General features: G+C 57.5%; 4 protein-coding genes across 9 annotated transcripts; 1 reads left to right on the forward strand and 3 right to left on the reverse strand.

Moving 5' to 3' along the window:
* Window positions 1-30: 30 nt before the first annotated feature.
* On the reverse strand, window positions 31-6,643 carry H310_14294 (hypothetical protein; the record flags this gene model as incomplete). Its single annotated transcript, XM_008882112.1, has 2 exons — window positions 6,504-6,643; window positions 31-6,462 (listed from the first exon to the last, which is right to left on the reverse strand). The coding sequence occupies exons 1-2, from the start codon at window positions 6,600-6,602 to the stop codon at window positions 31-33; spliced, it is 6,531 nt and encodes a 2,176-aa protein (XP_008880334.1). The 5' UTR covers window positions 6,603-6,643.
* A 172-nt stretch (window positions 6,644-6,815) lies between these two features.
* On the reverse strand, window positions 6,816-8,342 carry H310_14295 (hypothetical protein). 6 transcript variants are annotated; one of them, XM_008882113.1, is made up of 10 exons: window positions 8,195-8,342; window positions 8,076-8,144; window positions 7,940-8,022; window positions 7,730-7,882; window positions 7,617-7,680; window positions 7,480-7,568; window positions 7,369-7,433; window positions 7,272-7,320; window positions 7,134-7,225; window positions 6,816-7,082 (listed from the first exon to the last, which is right to left on the reverse strand). In XM_008882113.1, exons 1-10 carry the CDS (start codon window positions 8,268-8,270, stop codon window positions 7,004-7,006), a joined length of 819 nt encoding a protein of 272 aa, XP_008880335.1. In that variant the 5' UTR covers window positions 8,271-8,342; the 3' UTR covers window positions 6,816-7,003. The 6 variants fall into 6 exon arrangements, with proteins under 6 accessions (XP_008880335.1, XP_008880339.1, XP_008880338.1 ...); XM_008882117.1 differs by having other exon boundaries at window positions 7,272-7,433; XM_008882116.1 differs by having other exon boundaries at window positions 7,480-7,680.
* A 71-nt stretch (window positions 8,343-8,413) lies between these two features.
* H310_14296 (hypothetical protein) lies at window positions 8,414-9,318 on the forward strand. Its single transcript, XM_008882119.1, has one exon. The coding sequence runs from the start codon at window positions 8,433-8,435 to the stop codon at window positions 9,072-9,074; it is 642 nt and encodes a 213-aa protein (XP_008880341.1). The 5' UTR covers window positions 8,414-8,432; the 3' UTR covers window positions 9,075-9,318.
* On the reverse strand, window positions 8,414-10,622 carry H310_14297 (26S protease regulatory subunit 6B). The gene is made up of 3 exons (XM_008882120.1): window positions 10,537-10,622; window positions 10,231-10,484; window positions 8,414-10,182 (listed from the first exon to the last, which is right to left on the reverse strand). The coding sequence occupies exons 1-3, from the start codon at window positions 10,597-10,599 to the stop codon at window positions 9,276-9,278; spliced, it is 1,224 nt and encodes a 407-aa protein (XP_008880342.1). The 5' UTR covers window positions 10,600-10,622; the 3' UTR covers window positions 8,414-9,275.
* Between the last annotated feature and the right edge of the window lie 57 nt (window positions 10,623-10,679).

Below are 10,679 nucleotides of genomic sequence, written 5' to 3' on the forward strand. Positions count from 1 at the left end.
ATGGTGTGTACTCGTTTCACGGTTACGCGGTTACGCGTCGGCGGCGTTTGTGCGCGGGGGAATCGGGACCATGCACGTCCTTGCGACGTCGTCAAAGACATCGCGGATCTGCGCCGAGCAGTTGAGGTAGTCCTGCTCCCAAAACTTGTAGCTTGGGTTGCGAATGAGTTCGATGAACGTGACGAGGAGGCCCCACGGATGCGGGCGGTTGGCAATCAATCGCTCGAGGAGGACGCGCGTGATCTGCTCCTTCACGATCGCGTGGGTCGAGTTGGAGAAGAGGTAGAGCAGGACGCAGCTAAAGTAGTGCGTGTCCGTGTTGGGGTACCGGAGGTGGTTTGCCATCGCCGACAGGTACAAGTACCGTCCTTCAACGTCGAATTCGTCGGCGAGAAATCGAAACACGTCCATGCTCGCCGACTGGTCAAACTGTTTGGTCCCGTCGGCGGTCGACATGTCTGCGATGGCTTCTTTGCCCAGGTACAGCACGACTGCATTCAGCGCGGGCACGGCATACGTCGACTCTGCCGACGCGTTGTTTGTGTGGAGCTTCGCGATCAAGTCGTGCGGAAACACAGACGCGCGATTCGACGGCGCGCGCAAAAACTCGTCCAGGTATTCCTTCATGTTGTTGTGCGCGAGCGCGGCGCCCCACGACGGCATGAGGCGCGGCGCCATGCTCACTTCAGGCAGTTGGGACACTTGGAGGCCGGGCGTGAGCGGGTCCGGGAGCCGCATCGACCGGGAAAACGCGCTCAAGATCACGTTGCGAAGCTGAACACACGTCGGTGGCAAGATATCGCAAAACGACGTGTAAAACTCACTCAAAAAGTCGGGATAGTCATGGAGAAGCACAAGGACGACGCGCATCGTGCCCTTGTACAGCGCCGCGATGGACGGGTCGTCGATCGAGAGGCGGAGAAACGGTTCGAGAAACACGAGCAAGCTCATGAGGAGGCGGTGGAGGATCTGCCACCCGCGCTGCTGCCGGGCGCGCAAAAGCAGCGGCATGAAGCACCGATGGCTGACGAGCTCTGTCCATGCAAACACAAACGCAGGGACGTTGGCAGGCTGGAGCGTGTTGAGCGCGCCAGCAAACGTGTTGAGAACGACCAGTTGCATCGCATCCAGCAGCGGTTCCGGCGCCGTCAAGTCCTTGAGGAGGTTCACAAACACGCGGAAATACACGCGCTGGTCAAACACGCCCTTCTTCTTCACAGCTTGGTCGTGAAAGAGCAGCACGACATGGACGATCGCGCCGATCGCGGCGGTCAGGACCTTGGTCGACGCTTGCGGGTCCAAGTACTTGATCAGGACGACCATGAGCTGCGTGAGCGCATCGATCACGTTGTACTGGAGCGCGACCTTTTTTCCCGCGCACGGCTTCGAGTAGGCAGTTTTCAAACACACGTCGACGCAAATTTCCACGGCGCACTTGAAAAACAGCCCCATCGTGTCTTCGTCTTTGAGAAGACCAAATTGTTTCAGCATCGCGAGAAATTGAATGTGCATCTTGCTGTGGTTCGTGCCAGGATCGGTGACCAGCGCGACCCAGTGCTCCATCGCGTTGCTCACCGTGTGTCGAAACGCGGCGGCCGCCTGCTCGACGCCTCCTTTCGCCAGCGGCGGCGGCGGCGACGGTCCTTTCTTCAGCTGCTGCTGCTTCTTGGCTTGATCGAGCAAGTTGGACAAAATCACAATGTTCTTGTTGCTCGGGTTGCCGCCGTGCCGGTCCACAATGCGCTCGAGCGCGTCCAGCGTCTGCGGCAGCTGCTTGAGTAGGTTCACGTGGTCCAAAAACAAACACTGCCGGACCACGTACACGGCAAACTCAATCGCGAGGCCCGTGCGCTCCATGTTGCGCGTCAAGTACTGGTCAAACTCGATCACGTCGACCACTTTGAGTCGCACGAGCGCAATGATGATTTCGCAGTGCAGCTTGAGCTTGTCTTCGACCGGCATCGACAAGATCCACCGGACGACTTCCTTCTTGAGCACGTCGCACGACGCGGCAAGCATGTCGAGCGAACTCACGAGGATGTCGAGAAAGAGCTCGTCGCCGCGCCCTTTGCCGAGTTCGTACATGCACTTGACGATGCGATTCGCGAGCTTGAGGCATGCTTCTTCTCGTAGCCCGACCTTGACGGCCTGGCCGAGCGACCGGACGTCGCGCAGGATGATAAACACGTCGCTCTCTTGCGGAAGCGACATCAACGGCGGCAAGTCGCGCTGCGCAGCCGTCGCCTGGCGAACAACGTGCTGCACAAACACCTCAAACTTCTCCATGAGCGACGCAAAGCGCTCGAGCGCTTGTTGCACGTTCAGGCCGGCCGCGGTGGTCGCGGCAGCGTTGGCACTCGCCGACTCGTTCGTGTTGAGAGTCGTCGGTCGGGGAATGCGCTGGAATGCGTCGTACACCATCCATTGCAAGGGCAGGATGCCGTTCGCCGACGGTTGGAAGATGGGTGGAAGCGTGGCTGGCGGCGACATGCTCCCTTCAAACACCTGAGGATGCACCAGGTCGCGGGAGCCGCGGCGGCGGGCAGCATAGGCAGGCGCGAGCGCCTCGTCAATGTCGCGCATCGCCTTCTCCGACGACGCCTTTTCAATGAGCATGCATCCCAAGTCGGTGTTTTCGCTCGAGCACACCGTGACAACGTGGTCGACTTGATGCGGCTCGCTGGTCGGGAGCAGCGCGCGCAAATGCGACGCGATCGAGTTCCGAAGCGGCTCCTTGGCCGTGATCAGCGCTAGCGACCCCGCCAGCGATGACACCATCACGTGCGCTGCCTTGCGCATCTTGGCATCTTCGCCTTCCGTCGCAAAATCCTTGAGAATGATCTCGCGCGTCGTTATGCACGCTATGGTGACGCTGCGCTCGACGACGGGCGTAATGACCTCGCGGATCGCGCGATCCACGGCGAGCGGCACAAGGCGGCGCAGGTTTACGTGGTGAAGGGGGAGGTCCGGGTTTACCGACACGTACGATGCCAAGTTCGGGATGACCGTCGACTCGGACACGGTGACGGGTGCAGGCACCTTGACAGGGGGGGTTTTCGGCGTCGACGGCTTGGCTGACGACGCTTGCTGCTGCAGCAGCGCCTTGGCTTCGATCGGTACAACGACCTTGTCGACCTTGATATTGAAGTCCGGGTTGCCATTGCGAGGAGGCGGGCGGCGCGTGTGGAGGAGGTTCGCCTTGAGTTGGTCCTCGACGTTGAGTTTGAACGACTTGAACAGGACTTCGATCTCGAATTTCAAGTTGAGCTTGAGGTCCGGCACGTTGTACAGCTCTGACATGGCGTGGATGAGCCCCATGATCCACGGGTTGGGAGGCTTGAACACTCTCGACTTTTTGCAACCTTCGAGGATTTTGGCAACGAGCGGCGTGACCGCAATGAGGTGGCCCGTCTCGTATCCGACGTACAGCAGCTCCTTCAGGTCCAAATCGCGCTGGAGCAGCGCCTTGTTGCGACCGAGCGTCATCAGCCCCATCCACGAACCGAGGTTCTTGAGTAGCGATCGTTGCTGCGAGTTGGTCGTGATCGTGCCGGACGTGAGCAGCTTGTGCACGTGCTGGAGCGCGGTCTTGAAGATCGCGTGCTCGAGGTGGGGCTGGTTGATCTTTTCCATAAAGATGAGGTAGACCGTGTGGTAGTTGGGCTGGGTCGCAATGCGTTTGCCGACCAAGTACTGGGCAAACCAGACAAAGTAGTCGGGGGCGAGAAGGTGGCGGACTTCGGCGAGCTTGCCTTCCAGCGTCGAGATGCTCATGTTGTTCACGATAAAGTGCAGACGGTCCACGATCGACGCTTCCGGCTCGACAATGTCGGTGACTTGTTCGATCGACTCTTGGCTAAAAATGTGGCGGACGTCCATGATGGCGGGCGCCGCGACGGGGGTCGCAAGGATCTTGGGCGAGGTCGCAGGTTGCTTCTTCGGGCTCGCCGGTGCCGTGGTGGGGATAGTCACTTGGACGGCCGCGGGCGTCGCAGGAGCTCCAGTCGCGACATTGGTCGCCGACGGGTCCAAGCTGCGCGTAACCTGGTGGACCTGGCGCATGATTTCAGGCAGGGCGTGCTGCAAATGCGCAATCTGGGTCAAGTTCATGCAGTACGCGGGCAATTCGCGCAGCCGCGGGACAAACTGCTGCAGTGCGCACGCGCCAAAAAAGAAAAATTTCGACGCCGGGGGTTCGCGCAGACTCTCCAAGACGAGGCGAAGCGCCGTTTGAAGAAATGTGGACGGAAGGACTTGGTGCTCGATGAGTTTGCCAAAGAGGACGCCCGTGATCCGAAGCTCCGTCTCGGGGTACCGCGGAAAGAAGCGATACTCGTCAAACAAGTTGTGAATCATGCACACAAAGATCTGGCGCTCCGTTTCGTCTTTCGACGACTGAAATCGCTTGAGCATGGCGACCACGTCGTTGATGTTTTGCTCGCTCGTGTAAATTTGCTGAAAGTACGCGTTGGCTTGCTCTTCAATCATTTCGACGGTGACGGCATTGGATGGCGGCGGTGGACTGGCCGAAGCGGTCGTCGACGAGGGTGGCGGCAACTCACGCTGTTGCTGCGGCGATGGTTGCATTTCATCCTTGGGCGGCGCCGCCTTCATCACGATCGCCTTGACTTCGGCCACCAAATACGGCGGCAGCGTGACCAAGTGCAGCAGACACTTGGCAACGACCCCCAGCGACTCCAACGTGAACACGTGGCTCGTGGCCGGGGTCAGTTGCGCCTTGGGGATCGCGCGGCTCGCATTCCGGTGCAAGTACGCAACCAAGCTCGTGGCAAACGGGAGCAGCGCCTTCTTCAACCTGTCGACGAGCCACGATTCGAGGCCAAGGACGTCATGGTTGGCACCAACGATGGCCATCGTGATCGCCAACGAGTAATAGTTGGAGTGCAGCATCGCAACGTACGCATCGCTGGTGCTCTTGAGCAGCGAAAAGAGCCGACCGAGCACATGCGGCCCGTTCGCAGTATTGGCGCTCGTAAGCCAGACCTTGACGCATGCGTACAGCACGAGCTTGGGCGCGACACAGTACAAATGACGCACAATGAGCGCCGCGTTCGGGCGATTGCCCACCACGTACAGGAGAAAGAGGTCGCAAAACAAGTCTTCCTTGAGACCGTTCCATCGGGACGTGGCATGCGCAACATTCGCGATGAGGACGTCTGGGCACTGCGACTTGGCCGTGTCAAACAGGTCCTTGACGATCGCATACCCGTCCGATTCCGAGAGCGACACGAGCGTCTCGACCACGTCCAACGAGAACCACACGCCGTTCTTTGGGACGCCCGACGCGTCGGCGCCCTCAAACGGGCTCAGCTTGTTGACGCTGTCGGCGAAACTGAGCACGTCCGGCGGGGACTGGATCGCGGCCTTGACCACGTTGACCTGCACCATCTTGTACTTCCATGGCCGAAACAACGTCTGGAGCTTGAACTTGGTGCGGGAGATGGCCTGGAAGCAGCTCAAGAGGACGCGGAACCGTCCTGGCGAGTCGATGACCAGGTCTTCCCGATCGAGCTTTTCCTGGACCTTCAGCCACTTGATCGACGGATAGTCCTTTTGGAACACTTCAGCAATGACATCGATATTCCACGTGTCCAGCTTCGGCTGCAGATTCTCGACGCTGCCTTCGTAGCTCGGCAAGTTGGAGAGTAAGACCGCCCCGAGCTCCACGCTTGCCTGGTGGCCCTTGTACGTACGAGTGAGCATCGACAGCATACCCGCTACCTGGCCCGGTGCGATCGAGGGCGAGTTGTCCAGGCCGGCTTCGGCGAGCAAGCTGCGAAACACCTTGGGGTTGGCCGTGCAGCCGTACCCGACGTCTTCCATGAGCTCGTAGAAAGAACAGCCCGCGACAACATCGTCCATGAGCGCGTCCAGGAGAGGCGGCGATGTAGACATGCAGTCCACGTGATCCAAGTTGCCAAGGGTGAGCGGTTTCATCTCGAGGCTCGACATTTCGTTGGGATGGACGGCGGCAATGCCGGCGAGGAACGAGTCGGTCTGCGCCAAGTCGGCTTGGAAAGCGTCTTCAGTGCGCAACAAGAATACGAGCGAATGCAGAACGTCCGGGGGAAGCTTCGAACCTGCCAGGCTCAACTCGGGCAGTTTGAGCTTGAGGAACGCGATCGCCTCCAAGGCGACGCCGCGGACTTCAGACTGCGCAAACGACAGGCCGATCGTGATCTGCTGCGCGAGATTGAGCTTAATCACTTTACAGAATTGAGTCAGGAACTCTTCCGTAATGGGCGTCGACGCGTTGGCGCCGTCGATTGCATGGCACAAAAACGTGGTAAAGTTGGGCCGCGTCGACGCTTGGCCGAGTTCGTGCGTGAGAAGCTGCACTTTCAATGAGTCCTTGTGACTCTTGGTGTCGCGAAAGTCGATCTCCTGCACGAGGCAGCTCAAGAGGAACACGCGAGCGTCTTCGCCGTAGAGCCCGACCAGCTACAAAAGTGAGGACGCGTCGGGCAGACGACGTGCCGTACCTGGTTCAACTCGGCGACATTCGTCTTGAAGTTTTTCTTGCTTAGGTTCGTGACGAGGTAATGGATCTGCCAGAACAGAGGGGATGCGAACGACACCATCGGCCGCGCCACTTCCGCAACGACTTCGCTTCAGCCACAAGTTGTCGGGAATAACAGCCACAGGGGGAGACACTCCGGATAATGTATCCGGTATTGTTCGGTGGGGCGCCCGATGTTGTCACGTGTCGAATACTGCATACCATATGCATCTTGGTGTTGAAAATTGTATGTGCTTATATACCACACGCCAAAACGAACGAAAACCTATCGAGAGCATGGTCGAAACGATGCAATTCGATGTCTCGGTTCTATGAGGTTGATTCAAATATTTCAAAATTCCTCCACAATGGAAAATATCAAGATTGAATTGCCATCCAACTGGGAGGTCGACGGCAGCGCGGCCGCTGCCGACACGGTGCTGGCGGTAGGAAGCAGTCGTTGGCGATAGTTGGTCTGTTGCTTTAAATGTGCCGACGGAAATGGCTCTGCCGGTCGACGCAGTACTGCTTGTAGTATGCCAGCGGCTCCTTCATCCTCTCCCTGTCGCCACAGTGACACAGGCTGAGCCGGGTTTGGCTCGGTGGCATGTACCTCAACCGGGTGTAGCGTTCAGCATTGGGTGGGTGGGTCGAGAAGTACGTGAGGGAGCTGCCCAAGTGCTGCTTCTCCCAGTCCTCAAACATCTGCAAGACTCAATGAGCTATCAACCGTCGCCATCCATGGACGGACCTGAGGACTCGCGCGCGGGTCGAAGCATGCCTTCGCCATCAGATCGAGTCTGGCACGATCAAATAACGACGCGCTTCATTGCGACGAGATCGTGTACCCAATGGCATCTGCTTCTAGCTCGTGTTTGCGTGAGAATGGGAGATTCACCCCCAAATTGAACGCCTACAAATCACAGGGTCGGTCGATCGATGTCTTCTCATGAACGTACCAATCGAGCGAGATGGAAGGTCTCGGGGGGAAGAAGGAGAAGAAAGGGAAAGAGCGCCGCGCTAATGGACATTTGCTCGGCGCTATGTCCTGGTACCTCAGTTAGAAAAACTCTCATCACGTCAAGGGAGGACAAACGAGCAATGGCATGGGCGATTTCGTGGCCCATCACAGACGCTAGGCTGTCTTCGTTGCGCAGGGTCTGCGAGCAACCTTGTTAGGATACGTGTGTTCGGAATTGATATCGTGACCTTGAAAATGCCCGTGAAGACGCAGACTTTGCCGCCGGGAATGCAAAACGCATTCGCCTCGGGGGAATCTATCACGACGAATTCCCACTTGAAGTCGTCCTGCTTGGCAGCGAGAGCGATGCGCCGACCCACGTAGTCCACCATTTTTGCCTTCTACATGCATGTGACGTTGGTAGCATGCAGATTGCGACGGAACAAACACATCGCTACGGGATGGGTTCGCGGTAAGATGCGCCCGCCATGTTCAGCCAAGACCGCTTTGAACGTTTGCTCCCCCAGTTCACGCTCCATCACTGTATCATAGCGTCATAACCTCCACACGTCGGGAATTCATCCGTGGACTCACCGGGGTTGAGAAACATCAAGCGCTTTCGTCCAGTTTGGGGGACCGTGTCAATGTGCGTCACAACAAGACCTGCATGGAGTCATTCGACAATGCAATGCACATGGGGAAGCACATCGCACCTCCGACGGCAACAAGGGTCGTGGCTACAGCGACCTTGACGTACGGCGGCACGGCGAGTCTCGAAGTCGACCTCATCCCAACGCCGAATGCTTCCAACAGGTTTCAAATCAATAGTAGACCGAATTGATATTTCGGAAATGGACAGAGTTTTGAAATATTATTTACCATCATTCCCAAGCCGCATTTGTTGGGGCGGCTCTACCACATTATTCGATCACCCCGTAACAGCTCCGCGCCATGTCCGCCGACCCATCCGCCGACACCCGTTTGTCGAAAGCGATGACCTGGGTGCTTCGCCACGGCGCTGTCGAGCTCAACCTTCCCATTTCAAGCGACGGGTACATCCCACTGACGTCCATGCTGGGTCTGCGTCAACTCCACGGCGCGACCCTCCTCGACATTCAACGCGTCGTCCGGAACTGCAAGAAACAGCGCTTTGCGTTGGACACGAGCGACCCCGATTCATCTAAGTGGCGCATCCGAGCGAATCAAGGGCACACGATCAAGGCGGTGCAGGATACTGACCTCCTCGTGCCAGTAACACTCGAGGAAGCCCTTGACGGGTTGATCTGCATCCATGGAACGTACCTTCGCCATTGGGAGTCCATTGCACTCAACGGCCTTTGTCGTATGGCGCGAAATCATATCCACTTTGCTGCAGGCGAGTATTCCACTGACGTCATCAGTGGCATGCGAACGTCGGCACAACTCAAGATATACGTGAATGTGGCCGCCGCCATTGCCGACGGCATTCCATTCTATCGATCCGACAACAACGTCCTTCTATGTGCAGGCATCGGTGACAAGGGCATCCTTCCGCCGTCGTACTTTATCAAAGTCGTGCGGACCCAAGACAGCGCTCAGATCTATCCGAATTGATGCCGTTCGAGTGCTGTTGAGGTCCAATGACACATGTGCACGACCATGTCTTCCTTCCACAGGCCAGGGGGGTTGCATGGCGTGAATGGTGTCGCCTCTGCAGCAACGTGTTTGAAGTTGGTCGGCACCATCACCGGGGTGGCTCCAGGATTGCTTGTTCCTGTATGCAACATGCACGAACGCCATGGACAGGGGCTGGATTTAATGGTAAAATTCGAATGTGGTGTCGGCGCGCTTGATCGCATTCTTGTATCCCTTGTCGAAGTCCTTGGGCAAGATCACGTATCGGTTCTTTCGCACGGCCTGGAGGCCCGCTTCCTGGCAGATGGACGCAATGTCGGCGCACGAGATCTTCTCGGGGCGGTTCACGTAGTCTTCCAAATCGACTTCGTCCCCTAGGTTCATCTTGGCCGTGCATGCTTGGTAAATGAGGCGCTTTTGGCGGCGGTCGGGAAGTGGGAACTCAATCTTGCGGTCGAGACGCCCCGGTCGGAGAAGCGCCGGGTCCAGCGTGTCAGCGCGATTCGTCGCCATGATGACCTTGACGTTGGTGGTCTGGTCAAACCCGTCCATTTGGTTCAGGAGTTCGAGGAGGATGCGCTGGACTTCACGATCCGCGCCAGTCTGGGCATCGAAACGCTTGGTGGCAATCGCGTCCACTTCGTCGATAAACACAATGCACGGCGAGTTCTCCTTGGCGAGGCGAAACACATCGCGCACCATGCGCGGCCCTTCCCCGAGGTACTTTTGCACAAACTCGGACCCGACGACGCGGATGAAAGATGCAGTCGTGGCGTTTGCAACTGCTTTTGCCAACATCGTCTTGCCTGTGCCGGGGGGACCGTACATCAACACTCCACGAGGAGGATCGATCCCAATCTGCTTGTACAAGTCGAAGTGGGTGAGCGGAAGCTCAACGGCTTCGCGCACTTCCTGCTTCTGGATGTCCATCCCACCGATGTCCGAGTACGACACATCAGGGCGTTCTTCCATTTGCATCATTTGAATGCTCGAGTCCGATTCAGGAGGCAAGATCGCGACGACCGCGTGCGAATGGCGGTGCAGAGCCACGGAAGAGTTCGGCTTCAAGCGCTCGCGGTCCAGTGTACTGCATATAACGAGAAATCAACGAGGATGTTGATGCGAATCGTCACACCTGAGGATGCGGACGTAGTAGTTGGACCCGGCAGTTGAACCCACGATGCCGTAGTTGGCGTCGACCATTTCCAAGAACTGCCCGATGACGAGCGGCACAGATTGGATGCGCTTGACTTCTTCCTTAGCTCGAATGAGCTCGCGTTTGAGGTTTTTCATTTCGTCCTTGATGTAACCTTCTTGGATGTCGAGGAACTCAAGGTGGCGTTCCAATGCCTTGTACTTGGAGAACATGTCGTCTTCCTGTTCGTGCTTCTGCTCATGTTGATGGTGATCAATATGTCAATTCGCATGCATGAGTACGTACGTTGTCAGGGACCATGCTTACATCGTCGACCTCTGCGGCGGAAGGGAGCCCGATGTCTTCCATGATGGCTGTGTCGAAATCTTTTTGCAGCCTCACAGTTTCATCCGGAAACATCCGGATAATCTGTTCCTTGACATACTCCA

This window comes from Aphanomyces invadans (assembly GCF_000520115.1).
Source record: "Aphanomyces invadans strain NJM9701 unplaced genomic scaffold supercont1.65, whole genome shotgun sequence".
Taxonomy (NCBI): Eukaryota; Oomycota; class Saprolegniomycetes; order Saprolegniales; family Verrucalvaceae; genus Aphanomyces; species Aphanomyces invadans.